Raw genomic sequence first — 17546 nt, 5'->3', positions numbered from 1 at the left:
CCTGAACCCCACCCTCCCCCCCCCCCAAAAAAGAAAAAATTCAACTACTCTTTACGATAGCAGTTCCCTTTGATGTAATAAGAACAGAAAAGTTAAGTGGCAAAACAAGGCGCAGCAGAGTGTTGAAGTCTATTCTGATCTTTTACTGAACGACCGCACGGTATCATGGAATCTAATCGTTGTTCATATCAAGGAAGCAGAATTTTGTTAATGTTGACGTCGTCTTTGTGTCTGCGTGAGGCGTGAGTAGTCCAGTGGTCAGTGCGCTGGACTCTGGGTTAAACGGCCCGGGTTCAAGTCCTGGCTGGGGCTTAACGTTGAGTCCTTAAGCAAGACACTTCACTCACATTGTTTCGTCTTCTCGGATAGGACGTAAAGCCGGAGGTCCCGTCTCTTAAAGGGTAATGGGTAAGAGACGTTAATTTCCCACGCACGAGATTACTGTGTGCTGGATGTCCTCCCCTGGGGTGGGTTGGGTGGGAAAACAGCAGGTCCACATCAGCTTATACAGTTGCCAATAAATTCAACCTGCTTGAACAAATAAACATGATGATGATGATGATGATGATGAAGAACCAATCAAAGTGCGTGTATGACATACCTTACCAAGTTACTCCTCGCTTGTCTTACATGACAAGATTACTAACCCGCGCTATTTACAAGATGGCGGCGCTGTACTCGTGCGCCGCACAAATTGTAGATAAAGTTACAAAGAAACAAGGCACTGCTAAGAACTTGGTTATCAACAGTCGATTTCCCAAGAAGAAGAAGCTTTACGCGTTGGTGTGTGAAACACTAAAATGTGAGTTTCTAACCTACTAAGAATATATTTTTTTTTCTCAAATCTTTTTGTAAATGAAGTACTAGAATTATTAGTATTAATGGTCAATCTCGCAAGTTTGAGATGTACTTAAACTCTTCTTTTAAACCGTTTATGGGAGAATCTTTATGTTATTCTAAGTGTCCCTCGTGTTTACCATTTTTCAGTTCTCCTTATGAGAAATCAATGCTGTGTTTCGATTCAGAGATCAATTGTGTTCCTTTCTGTTTAGACAGAGGGATTTTGGAAGATATCTTTGAACAAACAAGACTTTTAAAACTTGAGAAAAAGGTGTGTTAATTGTGGTTATAATTTTTGAGAATTGCTGACGTAAAGATAAACACTAAATTATGCCATGAAGGTTATTTGGTGGAATAGATGTGGCTTGTCAAACTATCTCTATTAAATATATGACGACAATTATTTTTTTGTAATGACTAATGATAGTATCAATGACAAAGGGTCCTTTAACTCTTAACGTAACTCCCAAGAGCCAATTTTTAATTCTCCCTTCCAGCTGCTAGACATTTCCATGTAAATAAGTAATGAGAATTTGGTGTTAGAACAGTATAACAACTTCTATCTGATGAGTTTGAATATACCCATTACCTTTTTGCTGGATAATATATGGATACTATAATTAAGAAGAAGAAACATGTTGATCATCTCTGGGACTTGAAGATTAAGATACATTCTGTAATATTTAATAGACAGTTATGATTTATAACACTGTTCAAATTGTCTATCCAAGTTACCCCCTTAACTCCTGAGATCTGATTTTTAATCATCTCCTTTAACTGCAACACATTTCCCTATCAATTAGTCACATGAATTTTGGTATCAGATCAAGATAACAACTTCTATCTGATAGGTTTGCGTATTCTCATCACATGAATGTGGAATGATGTATGAGATATCTTAGGGAGAATTTAAAAGTTAATCACTTCTGGGAAGTAAAGGGTTAATACTTGTGTTTCCCATTATATAGCTCAAACATAGTCATGCCTTAGTGTTAGTGTACGACTTCCTGTTTGGCCAAGGAATCCAATGTGGTGGAGAGTTGAAACAGTTCATTTTGAATCACAAATCAGCCCTTCAGTCATGTTTGGCACGTTTGAAGGTCCGAACCAAGGTTCATTGCAATGAGGATCTTTTACCTAAACCTGCATTAGAGACAGGTAGGGAAGCGATTATAGAGATGGAAGATAACCACTCAATAATGTGCAATTGTAGAAATCTTCATACCCTACCCCTTGATGGGGTATTTACAACTCTATTGGGGTAGCAATTAGGAAGAACAATCAGGTAAAGCTATGTGAAAAGGGTAGAGAAACTTTTTTTTATTTCTAATACTTGAAAACATCTTCATAATAAATCATAATTTAAGATATGAGACATTTCAAGTGAGTGTATTGATTTCATGTAAACCACTGTTGGAGGCAGTTTTACTCTTTTTTTCATCAGTGATACTCCTAATTTTTTCTAACTTTTTAACTAAAGCTGTTTGAATAAAACTGAATGTGATTTGTGAATTAAATACGCCACAAGTGAAAGCTGGTTCTCTCTGAAAGCTAGTAGTATCTACATGTACATCTATGTGTTAGATTGTATAGGTAAAGAGTTCTAAATCAATCAAGTAGGCAGCATGCTTGGTCTAATGGCCTGGCCAGGCTTGGCTGATTTTTAGAGCTTTTTAAGCCATTTATCAACATCTTTCCTTAACCTGCCACCTTGTTGCCCTCATGGATCAATTCTAGGTAAATTTAATGAGTATCTGAATAGCTTTGCTTGATTATCTGTTCCTTATTCCTGGGTTGCAGGGATTTTAGCAGGTGGATTTGTAGGCCCAGGAACGTAGCAAACACCTGTCATCTAAACAATGTAGTGTTTTTGTTATGGATCTTTTTGAAATTTCTTTTGTTAGGCTCAATTCCAAGATATGTACGAATCAATAGGATAAAGACAACACTGAAGGATGTCATTAGGGATTTTGAAAATAATGGTTATCAACTAGTGGACCAACAAGATATTGCTTCATTAGCTGCACAGGTGAACATCTTGCTACTTTGTGAGCAAACATTTAGGAAAAAGGATAAAGGTGCAATTTTAAATGAGCTTGAATCTGATGGACTCTTTTGCTTGGGTCATCATACTATCAATAAATTGTATCTCTTTAAGGGGGGCTTTCTTAACCTGTACAATCACACTTCACCTCTCATGTTACCTTTCCTTTGGCTTATAACACCATCTGAGTTATATTTTTCTATGCAAGTGTGTGTTTTTTATGTTATTAGGTTAAGAATTCTTTAGACAAGCAGTTTATGTGCGACAAACACCTCTCAGATGTCCTGGTGTTCCCAGCAGGAACAGATCTGCATGATCATCCTCTTTACGTCAGTGGACACATCATACTTCAAGATAAAGTAACGGAAACTAATATCACAAATTCTAGGTGCTAGATTCACTACATCTGTTTAAGTTTTAGCAAGGCTTTTCTGAGGCTTTGGTGCTCCTTTTCAACCATTGAGGGGGACAGTGATATTTTTGGTTTTGAGGCTTTGGCTATATTTTAGATTGGTTTTTCAGTTTTGTGCCATGAAGCTTTGGTTTTTCAGTTTTGGTGTTCGCTGTGGTTTACAGATTTTCTGTTTTTTAGCAATCGGTTTTCAGTTTTTGTCAAAACTACCAATGGGTTTTCGGAATCGGTATCTGATGTCGTTTTTTTGTTTTTCTTATTTGGGTTTTGATTTCTCTTTAATCTGAGTGGCAATTATATGCCTCAACTGATCTTGAATAAACACAAAAATGCTGTGTGCTCCACTTGACACCATTGTATTGGATCAATTGGGGTTTTGATAGCTGGGATGTGAAAATTTATTGGTTTAGATAGTTTTGCATGTAGTTTTCAGTTTTTACTGCATTTTTTTTTTTTGCAGTTTTGGATGATTTTTTCTGTGAAGTTGTGGTTCTTAATTAATAAACCTCAATGCCCGGCACTCACAATTATATAAACAGTGTTGCTAGATGCCAATTTTTATCCAGAAAGGATTTGATTTGAAAGTTTTAGTGCAGATCAGCTTGCAGATATTAGTATTAACAAAAATAATATGTTAAAATTTGTAATATTATTTTGCTTGGTAACTTTTTAATTGACATTAGAATTGCCATATGGAGAAATCTTGTGGGATTGTGATCAATTGATATTGTTGGTTAATATAGGCAAGTTGCCTACCAGCACATGTCCTAGCTGCCCCACCCAGTTCTCATGTGATCGATGCCTGTGCTGCTCCTGGGAACAAAACCAGTCATGTGGCGAGTTTGATGAATGATACAGGGTATGTTCTTGTAAACATCGATAGCCACTTTATCGTAATTTTTCTCTTTGTATTTATTTACATTCTTTAATATGGTTTACACTCTAAGCAGTTCCTCCTGCTCAGGGAATTCCATCACAAGAAAAAAAAAATCAGGGAAAAAAACACTTATCGTAGCACACCCCAAGAACTCTGAGAGTTAGACCCTAATAATAATAATAATCATGAGGATTTCCTTTAACTTGTGGTGCTCTACAACACTTTGCAGGGGATTTTGGCCAGACTGCATTTAGCAGTTAACAGTTTTTGAAGGGAATTTTTGCAGATGCCCCCAATTTCAGAATATCAGAATCAAGGCCAGACCACAACACTGGGAGCTATGTTCCCTTCCTTTGTGATAAGTGTGTGGGTTCTTTAATGTCCCCTGCTAACCAGTACAGAGAAGATACAGTTCTAAGATGGTGTCTACTTTTCATGCGCCTCACTCACAGAGTTCTGTACTACACATCAACATCAATTCTTTTTCGCTGAGTTTTGGTTACAAATGTGACAAAGTTTGCCAAAAGGGAGGGATTGCTCTTAATCTAAACGTGGTTATATTTTGAGAACTTAAGATTTTATTCAGTCTTGAACATGAGCTTTGCTAACAAACTGTGTTTCTGTTTTGATGTCAGGAAAATTTTTGCATTTGACAGTGACAGAAAGAGGTTAGCAGTAATGCAAACTCTGATGAAGAAAGCTGGAGTGGAATGTGTCATGATGACAAACTGTAGTTTTCTGAAAGTTAGTAACCTAGCATTTATAAAATAATTAGATTGCAAGGCTAGTGGAGTGAGAAAGGACCCCTCTTAATAGCCAAATATTTCACCCTGTATTGCCAGTTCTCTTTGAAGCTAGTGCCATAGCCTGCAGTGACAGTGTATTTTGGGCGCACAAGTGCACATTTTCGTATTAGGCCGCCATCTTAGATTTGGTAACTGTGGAGGATTGGGGCAAGGAAATATTTGCCGAGGGAGTGGGTGTTAAGTGGAAAAATACCAAATCTAAGATGGCGGCCTAGTACGAAAATGTGCACTCGTGTGCCCAAAATACGCCGGCACTGCAGGCTACTAGTGCCACAGCGATGTCTGGTACATGCATCTTTATGAAAACTGATGTGGCAACAGTTAGCAACTATTCTGCACTATGGGATTTCCTATGATCAACAGTTTCCTATAGCCTTATGAAGTCTTGTTTCTCTAGGTAAATCCCTTAGATAAGAAGTACAATAAAGTACAGTACATTGTGGTAGATCCATCATGCTCTGGGTCTGGTATTGTCAGCAGGATGGATAGCATTATTAATGAAGGGAAAGACAAGCCTAGCAAAGAGGTAAGAGCTGGTGCTAATAAAAATCAAAGGCTTTGCACATTGAAAGACCACCTTGTGAATGCAAGCTCTTTTTCTCATTTTGCAGGAAAGACTTCTATCACTTGCCAAGTTTCAGTTGTCTGTGTTAAACCATGCCTTGTCCTTTCCTCGTGTAAAGAGGGTGGTCTACTCAACATGCTCCATTCATCAACAGGTAATCAGTTCAGGTGGCAAACTTTTGATTTTGCACTTATGAAAACCAGAGTGGTAGAATCAAAGACTGACTTTGTTTATGTTAACTTCACATTTTAGTAATGTTGAAGTTTGAAATAATTAGATTTCTGGTAGTAGTAGGAAAAGGGGGTTTCTGGCACATTTTTTTTTTTCAAAAAAAAAATACCCTGAAAAACAGGGCAATTTTGAAAACTGATTTTTTTCATTTTTTATCTCATTTTAAAAAAAAGAACGATGTTTTTCAGGCAAAATGAATGACGCCGTTTCTTTCAAAAATCAAAGCAAAATAAAAGCAAAATTGAAGATTTGATTCAGTGGGTTTCTGGCACAATTGCCTGAAAAACAGGGCAATTTTGAAAACTGATTTTTTATCTCATTTAAAAAAAAAGAACGATGTTTTTCAGGCAAAATGATTGACGCATTTTATTTCAAAGCAAAATCAAAGAAAAATTGAAGATTTGATTCAGTGGGTTTCTGGCACAATTGCCTGAAAAACAGGGCAGTGTTGAAAACTGATTTTTTTCATTTTTTATCTAATTTTAAAAAAAAAAACATGTTTTTGAGGCAAAATGATTGGCGCAGTTTATTTCAAAGCAAAATTGAAGAATTTTGAGATTTGATTCTCAAGACAATCTCAAAATTCGTTTGAACCATCAGAAAAAACTAATGACAATATCTCAGAAAAAACACATAGAGGCTTATGAAGCATTCTCCTCATCGAATTCCTTCCGGAGGTAGCTCAGTTTTAGGTGGAACAATCTGAAGCTCTTCTCTGACAAATCCCCGCTTTGGTCCATCTTTCAGATAGTAAAGAACAGGTTCTTTTTCATTCACAAGTGCTTTTTCGATATTGAAAATTTTTAGAGACCAGATTGGATCTGTTGCTCTTCTTTCTCGACCTTCTAACTCACCAGGAGAGTAGAGATATCTCACGTTTTTTGAATAGTCAAGTCTCTTTTCTGTCAAGCCAACAGGTCTTGAATAAGAAGTTGAACTCTTTGCTTCAACTACCTTTTCTTTGATTGCGTCAATTGGTTTCTTTCCAGTCAATCTTGTCTCCTCACGATTTAATGCAGAAACAACTTCTGGAAGCCTCTTCACCCATTCTGTTGATCTCGTTCTGTCTTTGAAGTTCATCTCTTGGCCGTATTGGAAACTAAAAAGGCGCTCACCCAAAGTTCAATTAAATCGCTCAACTATCCCCTGATCTCTATGAACGTTTACGTTTCCTCTTCTAATTCTCACATCATGCTTTGCCATCTCTTTAGTTGTTTCACCCATGAATTCACGTCCAGGATCAACCTGAAGAATTTTTGGCCATCTCAATGGTCCTCTTTTGTAGATTGTCTGGAAAGCCTTTGAGACCTCAGAAGATTCTTTTGAGGTGAGAGGTTCAGCAGCCTTGAATCTGCTCGCAACATCGACCACTGTCAATGCATATTTATAGACCTTTCTAAAAAGTTTATCATGAGGAAGGAAAAGAAGATCAGCCTGATGAACTGCATTTGGAAAATCAACATCAAACGTTGGCCGTGGGATATGCTTAGGTGCAGGCAAATAAATCTGCCAGATGGCTTGTCTCATCAGCCAAAGCTTTGTAACATCTTCAGGAACCCGAGCTTCTCCTGCCAACTTTTTCACTGCACCCAATCCCTTCCAAAATCCTTTCGGGCTATAGTAAACTCTTGAAAGTTTTCTCTCCATTTTCTTTTGCTTTCACAAAAATCGACTTGCGGCTAGTCCCAAAGCCAAAGCCATTCCTCCGGCATAAATCATTTCACCTTGTTTTTGTTGTGTGCTCGGTTTGTAGAAGTTAGAAAAATGTGGTTCTTTCATATCAAGCTCTTCACTATGTGCCTTATTGTAAAGCTTTAAAGCAAAATCTGTATCAACAAAATTTTGATTTGCCTCTTTTTTGATTCGGTCGTTTGCTGCAATCCAATTGAGAAGCTTTGTTCGATTCTCTTGATATTTCTCATAAGCTGCCTGGTATTTTTCTACAGCAAGATCATGTCTCTTCTCTTTTTCAACACTATTTTTATCTCCACTCAAATATTTTGCGAGATAGCTCCCACCAACAAATGCAGTTGCACTGATGAGTGCTCCTCCGATCATTATTGCTATGCTTGCCATTTTATTAATCGCTGGCAAGTTTTTATCATGAAATTAATCTCATAGAATATTGAGTTAGTCCGCAAACTTAAATGTATTTCTTAAGATGTTAAAATCTTCTGTTCTTCAAGATATTTTTTTGTTGCCATTGATCCAGCGATCACGAGAGTGAACTTTACATAGTTCATGAGATTTGAACTCGGATCAGAAGTCATCGGCTCTTTGATAACTCTCTTTGCCACCCATCCAATTCCAGCAGCCAATCCAGTCAATGTAGCTGAATCAGTCAAAGTTTTCACAAGTGTATTATCAGACATTTTTATTTGAAAGACAAAAAAATCAATCCATTGGTTTTACTCTTTTTGGAATTTGAGGCAACTCCGCTGATTCTCCCGCAGAGATGCGCTCAATTTGCCTTGGTTCTGGGTTTGGTCGTGATTTTACGAGCTCTATCAACTCTTTCCTTTTATAGTACAGTCCAGCCAATGAAAGAACAATACTTGCTACTGAAAGAATTTGAGTGAGTGAGAATGATGATGATGATGATGATGTTGATGGCTCTGGTTTTGGTTCTGGTTTTGGTTCTGGTTTTGGCTCTAGATTTGGTGGCCTCACCTTTTTTTGCTCTCTAACTCTTCTGTTATGTTCAGCAAGCTTTTTCCCAGCAGCGACACGCCCTGGATCTTTTTTCCGTTTCGTCTTATTTTGATCAGTTGAAGTGACTTGTTGTGCTGGCGGTGACTGCGACTGCGGCTGCGGCTGCGGCTGCAACGGCTCTGCTGGATCTTGAGATTCTTTTTCTTCCATTTTATTTCTTGTAACATTATTTTAAGTTCTTATTCAAGTTCTTATTCAAGTTCTTGTTGAAGTTCTTATTCAAGTTCTTATTCAAGTTCTTATTCAAGTTGTTATTCAAGTTCTTATTCAAGTTCTTCACGATTACTTTCTACTTCAACATTAACCACATTTGGTTTTAAGGGAACTTCAACATTTTTGGCAGTGAGAAGAGCAGCACTTGCGATCGCCATGTACTTTCCATACTTCAAACTCAAGCTTCCTGCAATCATTCCGAGTTCTCTCTTCACAATGAAGTCATCGTTCAAGTCTTTCATGAGTTTTCCTTCATCAACAGGGAGAAAATACGCCAACGCTTTACAAGAAAGCTGAAGAAATGTGTCGACTATCGCATCGCAAGTCTTTGAAGAGATTGAGGCCTCATATCTTTTGAAGTACTTCTCATACATGAGACTGTCAGTGTCTGTGAAAAGAAGCTTGGCTTTATCTCCATATTTCTTTTTTATGTAGTTGTAGTGGAAATCGTACATCAAAGTCTTGCTGAGATCAAGAATAGCCATTCCACAGAAAACTGGCTTGTCAAACTTTATTGATGTTTTCCCCATATGTATTGCAATGAGATTTTCGTCAAATATTGTGCAATGCTTGAAGTTTGGTTTTGCTGAAAGCTTTTGTGCTTTCTTTCGATTGTTGAGAAGCCTCACATCAACTCGTTTCCTGATGTTTTCCATTGTTTTTCCAAACACAGAGTTGTTCATCAACTTGAAGAAATCCTTTTCAAACTCATTCTTTGCATTCGTTCGCAAATTTGTGTTGAGTTCTATATAACTTTTCAGCCAAGGTTCTTCTTCAAATTTGATTCCTCTCTAAATCTTTTTCAGTCTCAAGCCGAGTTCAAGGCACTGTTTGAGATTTTGGTGATGAATGATATATTTCTTCTCATCGTTCAGATTTGTCGCAAGTTTCTCAACTTTGTTTGAGTTGATCATGATTCTCTCTGGAGCAAGAGGATAATCGTTGTGAAGATCATGAAGCTCTTTTGGATATTCAAGATCAACCTCAAGAATGCAGTCGCTCGCTCTCCAGTCTCCAATCTCTTCTCGACTCATCCATTTGAAACCTCTGGCAGGAAGAGGTTTGCACATTGCCCATCCATAAAGATTGTTTGCGTCAAGATAAGTCGGATATTTTGATGGTTTTTCTCCGTCAAACTTTGAATTCATGTATTTGTTGTTTGCTTTTCCATAGCGATTTGGGATCATTGAGATTCCTCCACGAATTCCTTTCTCAAACATCAGAAGCATGTCTGGATCACTCAAAAGCTCAAGCTCAACTTTTGTCACCTTCAATGCTGCATCCCAAGCCAATCCAGGAGCAGTGTAATACCAAGCAGGATCGAGATTGTAATTCTCAAGGCAGACGTTTCTGAATTCTTCAAACACATCTGCAAGCAAGAGAACATCTGATTTGAGATAAAGATCATGATAATCACCCATGTTCTTCATCTTGAACTCATCCCAGATTTTCTTTGCGTGCTCATAATCTTCTTCATTTATATCACAGTCATTAAGCTTTGAGTAAAACTCTCTTTTTGGTGGAAGTTCTGTTTCTCTGAACTTTTCAATGCTGCTCATGTAATCATACGGATAAACACCCTTTCTTGAGATCAATTCGATTTTGCTCTCATCTCTAAACACCTCCCCAGTTTTCTTCAGCTTATCGTGGCTCAGATTACTGACCAGTTTATCGAGAGAAGAAGCCATGAACTTTAAACTATCGATAAAGCGAAGCTCAGTCTTGATGGCAACTTCTTCTTCTTCTTTGTTGGTGTAAGAGCCAACAGCAATAGATTTGCTGAAGCTGATGTACTTCTCTTCATTATTGGGATTGCATTTTATGTCTCCCTCGGTCTTTCCAAGACTCTTGACAAAAAGATGAGAGTCATAACCAGCCGAGTTGTGAAATATGACAGGAGTGAACTTTGGCTTTGCGAATTGAAAATTGCAATTTCTGTGTGCAGCTCCTCTATACTTGCCAGTGAAATGACAGTGATCTCTAACTTTGTCGCGCGAGTTGCCAATCAAAGCGAGCACAACAGGATCAGTGGGGAAAGACTCACCACATATCCAACAGCACTTCGCCGCATTGAACATTTTCTTGTCTTCATCAGTGAAGATCATCTTCTTTTTAAAGTCAAATTTTTTGTGAATCTTCTTGATGTTCTCTTCTAGCATTTCAACAAAGATCTGAGCAACATCCTCATCTTCAGACTTTGCTCTGTAGAGGACTGGCTCTTGAGAATAAAGCTGGTCATCAAAGCAGACAACCTTATAGCAAAAGCCGGACGGTTTATGTTTTTGATATTTAAGGGTGAAGCTCTTATCGCTTCTTGGCTCACAAGAGTGAATAGGTTTTGTGAAAGATTCAAAGTCAGCATAAACAACAAAGGGCACTCTTATTGATCGGTTATGTTTCTTGAATTTGATAAAAGTTCCTTTTTTTAGCATTTGTATCTTGACAGCCTCATTTTTTGCACAGAGCACCTTGTGCTCCGCAAGCTTTTCTTTGCTTGAAAAGTGATTCAAACACCTGAGGCAAAATTCTTTTGGTTCTTTATGCTTTGAAACTTGACTCGAGAGAAGCCTGCTGATGTTGTTTATCAAGCAGTAGTGCTTATTTACGACTTCGTCTTTCTCGATAAGAAGAAGATTGATCACCTGATTCCTCTCTTCGGCTGGTGACTTGCTTATTCTGAGAGGATAGACTCTGGCCTCACTTTCATAACCAAACACGTTTACCGCGATATTTTCGTTCTGTTTTTCAAACTTTTTTATCTTGTCAAGCTCAACCGGGAAGTTGATTCCTCTCCAGTCGAGTCGATCAGATTGTTCTCTAAGAATCTTTGTTATTCTTTGAGGGTTTTTCTCAACTGGATAAAGCGCTCTTGTAATGCACCATTTAAAACATTCATTATCTTGTTTTTCCATATTGATTATTGCTTTTTTTTCCTTTGAGCTCTTTCGGAAGTTCGATGTAAGAACTACCGTTCAAAGGGTTGTACTCTACAAGATGCAAGTCAAGGAAAATGACTCTGTGAAACTCCCAGTTACTTCCGTTATTGTTGAATTCTTCAATTCTTTCCTGAATAGTTTGAACAAATCTTTCATATGTTTCGCTTTCATCAGTTGCATTAAGATTTTCAATTGTGTTGGTGTGGAAATAAGCATCAAGATACTGAACTTCTCCATCTATAGCTCGCCTCTTCATCTCGCAAGAAAGAATCATCTTGAGTCTTGTCTGGCGGTTCTCTCCCATGATTTTCAAAACTGCCGGTTTTGCCTCCTGCATGAATTGATTTGGCCCAAAACCCTCAACTCCATCTATTCTGAATTGTCTTGCGAAACCTCTCAATGCAGATGCTGAATCGTGGACGCGCCAGCGTCCACTGTCCCGAACTGTAGCGCTAGTGCTAAATGGATTATTTTCGTAGTTTTCAACGAACTCGTTCCATTCATCTGCTATTGTCGCGTCATCCGAAGTGGTGACATATGGTCTCAATCCAAGCATCTCTTCAATTTCTCTTATTTCTCTTCTCCTTTGTTCTTGTGGATCAAGCGTTAGCGACTGCGTTCTCTGCTGCTCAGAATTTCTTGTTGGTCTGAGAACTGGAGCATTGAAATCTGCTGGAATTGGGTGATCAATAATGTTCGCTATCAACTCAATCAACTCTTGCTTTCTGAGGCTTGAATATTTTTTTAGCCCGAGTCGTTTTGCCGCGACTTTTAATTCTTTAACATTCCAGTTCTCCATTTTTTATAAAAATATAAAAAATTTATGTTTTTATAAAAGTTTTTTCAGCTTTGGAAATTTGCTGGACTAAGATCAGTGTAGTAATTATAAAAATCTGCTTTTCTTTTCAAAGTAAATTGTGAAATTTTTCTGGTCTGATCTTTTATTTCTTCATCTGTCAAAAGCAGAAAGAGGTTTTCATCAATATCTTTTGGAAAGCGATAAGTTTTCTTCAGTCTTAATTTATCTTCTTCTATTCTATTTTTCCAAAATTTATTTTTTATCTTGTGAATGAGATCAAAATCTGTGTACATCATTGTGAATTGATGGCCTGTTATCTTTTCGCGCTCGTCTCTCAACCATTTTTGATATTCCTTTCTCGGTTCAAGATATGTGGCTTCAAGGCGCCTTTGAACGAGAAAAGTTTTGCTTTTTCTGAGTCTTCTGCCAACTTCTCTCTTTTCTTCGTCGCTAAGAAGATCATAATCATCAAGAGTCCATTCGAAGGGTTTTAATAATCTTCTCACTGTTTGTGTTTTTATTTTTCTTGCTGGATCTCGAAATTTACAGAAAAAGCGGAATTCTTTGTCTGCTTCATCCGTTTCTAATTCTTTTCGCTTCGCTTCTCGACTTCCTGACATTTTTGTATAATATAAAAAATATTTTAAAAAAATATAAAAAGTGGAAGAAAAGAAAAATTTGAGACCGCAGTTGCTTCCAATAAGCACAAAAGATTTTAGAGAAATTGCCAAAGGCTGAGGAATAAAATACAGAAACAAGATTCCAAGCAAAGAATTGAAAGAAATGCTCGGCTATTGTCCTTTGAAAAACAAACGGAAGGTTGAAGTGAGTGATGAAACCGGTTTTCGCAAAGAATATCAATCACTCGGAGAAGCCGCCAAAGATTGTGGAATTTCGAATTCTTCTGCAATTAAATATGCGCTGGATAATCAAAGAAATTTCATCAAAAGAAGATCAGACCAGAAAAAATTATTTGTGAGAGAAATTTGAAATGGCGAATTTGAATAATTTAAATTCACCTTAGATTTTTGAGAACTTAATTTGTATTTTACACGAATTTGTATATCTTTCTCTCGAAAGTCATTTTGTATCGAAACTACATTGTTTCTTTGTTTTTTTTTTCAAAAGCCAACGCAAAGATGTCATGGTTGTTATGGAAATCGTCCACCAATGAAAATTTGTCTAATGCATCAGACAAATTTTGTCATGTTTCACATAACAGTTATTGAGGAAGTGGAAACATGAACAAAAAACGTTTCACAGAATTTTCCCATTATCTTGAAGCTTTTACGCAAAGGATTGCCGAAAGATACCCAGACGCTAATGATTTTGTAAAGGATGAATTGAAACAAATGGTTGAGAAATTTCCAGAGCTTCGAAACATAAGAGAAGTTACAAGTCACCAAAATGAGACGTCTCTCGTCAAATATGCCTTGGATTCTTCTATGAGCAAAGAAAGGCGAATGAGCTATTTCGGCGTTGAAAATGAAATCAAGAGAGAGACACCAGAGGAGTGTGTTCAATCCATAAACATGCTGTCAAAAGCGATTGGTAACGCGCATAGAGATATTTTGTTTTATTCCTATTTGCAAGGCGAATTGCTTTCGAACCTGAAAGAAGCGCATGGTTCAGCATTTTCGTCAATATTGCGAAACAACATCGACATTTCAAGGTCGCATGCTTTCTTTTTGATGAAATTCTACAAACTTGTCTCGGATTATCCACGACTTTTGCGATGTCAACTGCCTCTGAACTATTTTCAGAAAAACTTTTCTACCATAAAAGCGATATGCGATGGTGAGGAGATTATTTGGAAAGATGCAAATTAAAAGCTGTGACCTTTGCTGAAACAACAGGATCATATTTACTTAAGGGTTATCAATGATATTTGTGAGAAAGAGCTTTCTCTTTCATCTTTGCCTATTCTATTGTGCACTTGGTTAATTTTAGCTTTAGATTTTTGAGAGCTTAATTTCTATTTTACACAAATTTGCATATCTTTCTCTCGAAAGTCTCTTTGTATCGAAACTGCAATGTTTCTTTGAAGTCAGGCTTGTTATAGAAATCATCCACCAATGAAAATTTGTTATGTTTACATCCTCATCGCGGAAGAAGAAACCAGAAACAGCGGAAGAAACAAATGTGTTAATTCGTGATTTTTTGTCTTGAAATAAACAAAGAAAATCCACTCGGTCTTTTGTCGAATTCAACTCTCAATTCTTTGCGAGTGTAGGGGGCACCAGTGTAAGCAGAGAGCCCAATTTTTTTTGGTATTCTTTTTTTATTTCCTCTTTGAGAGTTGCAGTCTCTGCCCGCTTCGCTTCCTCAACTTTCTCTGAAGAATTTCGTCTGAGTTCTTTTTTCAGAGAATAATATTGATCAATTTCGTTCAGTATCGAAGCGAATTCGACATCTGTTATCGAAGAGTCTTTCAAAGCCTTTGACACGAGTCGGCTGAGATTTCGTTGCTTCGCTTCAGCAAGAGAGACGGTTTTTTCATGTTTTTCAGTCTTTTTCACGAGAGATTTGTTCGCGAGAGTCGTCGCGGCAGACGCGAAAGCAAGCAAACCCGCAATGCTTGTCAAAGGCACAGAAATCATAATTCCCACACCGCTCAAAGCACCTGCGAAACCACCTATCGACAAAAGAGCTGCCGTGATGGATGTGACTGACGATGTTATGCGGCACACAGCTTTTACTCTCTTGTATTTTTTTGCGACTTTCTGGTGATGTGATATCTCATTTTCAATTTCCTTCTGGCAATCACAAATCTTTTTCAACCTGAAATCAGAGCCTGAATTTGGGAGAGAAGGATAAAGCGGTAGTACACTTGGTAAATATTTTCAGCAGACATTTTTTATAATTAGATTATCTCAAACTCAAATCTCATTGGCATTCCATTAAAATCAATTATTTTGTCATTTTCATCAGTCACAGAAATCTTCATTGATGTGATGACATTCCTTTGAGATATTTTTCGCAGTGATGGGGTTTCAGAAAAATAGTTCACCCTCTCAAAGGGTTCTCCTGCAGTGTCAAAACACGCAAGAACTTGTGACGGCTTTCCATTGAAAAGATTTTCATTCTCATCCAAAAGATCACAGCGGACAAGATAGCTGTTAAATGATGAAAAAGTTTTGACAAAATTAATTTTTTGCAAACGCCGTTTAATCCCAAGAAGACCAGCCAGATCATTATCAAGAAGAATTTTTTTGTTTTGAGGATTTTTAATTTCCAAACTTGCCCTTGAGGCATTCAGTTGTACTTTGACTCCTTCGTTTTTCAATCTATCCTCAAGAGCTTCGCCAAGGCTTTTCAGTGAATAATTTCCTTCAGGAATTGTCTTTACAGATGAATTGTCCTGAGCATCAAATATAGAGATTTCTCCAGAGCGACTCAAGTTGTGCCATGAGTTGTAAGGAGAACAGCTCACCAGCCTGATATGCTTGCCAAGATTCAAAAGAGGTTCTTTGAAGAGAACTGTGAAATCATTTGAAACTTGAATAATTGTCAACAAAACCATTTTGATTTAAAAAAACAAATTAAAATGTTCATTGCGTGGTTAAGATCAGATGAAGCAAAAAGAATTGCTGAGAAAACAAGAACAAAAGCCTGGAATGATTTCAAAGCACAATATCCGAATGCAGATTTGAGCAAGTTCAAAGTGCAGGTAACATTCTTTAGCAAAAAGGAGGGAAAAGCAGAAGTTTACTTAAATCGAGCTGATGGTGTTCAAACTAGCGTCTCAGGATCAATCAGAAAAGAGTGGGGTAATGAAATGAAGCGTGCGCTTGGAATAGCAGGGTTTCCCATTGAGCTCACTTTGAATCCTTCTGCAATTAAGGAGGTTCCAGCAGTTCCATTTCACGAGACTTTGAAAAGTCACCTTAATGATGAGATAAAGATATTTGTCACCCCAAATCAATATTTCAAAGCAAAATTCAGAGAAATATTCACAAGAATGAAAATTCAGCATAGCTCAGGCGCAGAATCAAAGAGATGGCTTGCTGGGCCGAATATGAGCTACTGGCCACAACAACTCAACTTTGCTGTGTGGTGCGCTACTTCAGGGTGTGGAATCTCTCGTGAACTACTTGAAATGGTTCCAGAACAGATCAAGTCGTTTCTGCAGTTTCGCATTTATTTCACAACCAGAAGAATTCTTCTTTGAGATGGGTGGAATACAGAGTGAATCGGCTCTCCCGGGCGACACAACTTTCAGTCAGACGAATAATAACTACGATCAGCCGTCGTTCAAAAGATTGTGTTCAGAATTTGGAATTTCGTCGAGCACAGACTTCCGCTTCAAAGAAGGAAGAAATCACGGTCTCGGATCTGTTTTCATTTATGTCACAAATACTGGACCTATGGCAACTGCAATCCCATATCCTGGTGACAACAAGTTCAGTGATGAAGGCGGAAAAGCTGCGAAAGGCAATCTGATATATTTCATAAGGAATGACAGTGTCAAAGGTGAAAAACAGTTTGAGTTTTTCATGGCAGATAAGTCAGAAGGCTTGGCTCAAGCCGGGATGGCGAGATTAAATCAGTCGATTGAGGCATTTGTTTATGGTATTCTTGGTTCACAAGTTAATGTAAGATCGTCCATCTTGGGTTTATCAGGAAGTGCAAAAGAGGCTCAGCGTGAGTTCCTTGTTTTAGTTGAGGATGCGATCAGAATGACAGACATCTCAAAGAGCGTGCAGAGGTTTCAGCTCGCGATTGATGAGGCGAAAGTCAGACTTGATCTTGCAATCTCACCAGGTAATTGGCTGATGCCCTCAAATCTTGTTTTGAACACACAGAGCACAGTTGGGTATAATAACAAGCTGAAGAAGGCAAGTTCTGACATGAAGTTTAGGGTTAATAAATCAGTGAATTTGGATATGAAATCAGTCGGAGTTAAGCATATGAATGGGGGCTTATCAAAAATCAAGAGACCTACTTCTCAAAAGACTTCAACTGAGGTTCAGTCTGAGGCTACGAAGACAAGCGTGAGCAAGATCGACAGCACCAGCGACAGCGATACAAATCATGACAAAATTAAGGTTGGATTAATTTCAGTTGGACTGGTCTCTGCCTTTCTGATTTATCGCCTTTTGTTTTGAAAT

General features: G+C 37.8%; 2 protein-coding genes and 1 pseudogene across 4 annotated transcripts in view; 2 read left to right on the top strand and 1 right to left on the bottom strand.

Moving 5' to 3' along the window:
* The first annotated feature begins 626 nt into the window (after positions 1-626).
* LOC111324199 (28S rRNA (cytosine-C(5))-methyltransferase) overlaps positions 627-17546 on the top strand; it is a 23648-nt gene continuing 6728 nt past the window's right edge. For 2 of the 3 annotated variants that reach the window (XM_088759518.1, XM_022927693.2), the window contains exons 1-9: positions 630-802; positions 1053-1111; positions 1809-1998; positions 2745-2869; positions 3115-3243; positions 4040-4155; positions 4809-4917; positions 5377-5505; positions 5591-5698. In XM_088759518.1, the coding sequence (XP_088615644.1) occupies positions 631-802; positions 1053-1111; positions 1809-1998; positions 2745-2869; positions 3115-3243; positions 4040-4155; positions 4809-4917; positions 5377-5505; positions 5591-5698 (1137 nt within the window). In that variant the 5' untranslated portion in view covers position 630. Of the gene's footprint in view, positions 803-1052; positions 1112-1808; positions 1999-2744; positions 2870-3114; positions 3244-4039; positions 4156-4808; positions 4918-5376; positions 5506-5590; positions 5699-17546 lie in introns of all 3 variants that reach the window. The other variant, XM_088759519.1, reaches the window with a different exon arrangement.
* On the bottom strand, positions 6222-8408 carry LOC148730512 (uncharacterized). The gene has a single exon (XM_088759522.1). The coding sequence runs from the start codon at positions 7849-7851 to the stop codon at positions 7435-7437; it is 417 nt and encodes a 138-aa protein (XP_088615648.1). The 5' UTR covers positions 7852-8408; the 3' UTR covers positions 6222-7434.
* On the top strand, positions 14849-17545 carry LOC148730511 (uncharacterized; annotated as a pseudogene).

The sequence above is a fragment of the Stylophora pistillata genome, chromosome 5 (assembly GCF_964205215.1).
Source record: "Stylophora pistillata chromosome 5, jaStyPist1.2, whole genome shotgun sequence".
NCBI lineage: Eukaryota > Metazoa > Cnidaria > Anthozoa > Scleractinia > Pocilloporidae > Stylophora > Stylophora pistillata.
This window is presented reverse-complemented; position numbering and strand designations above follow the sequence as displayed.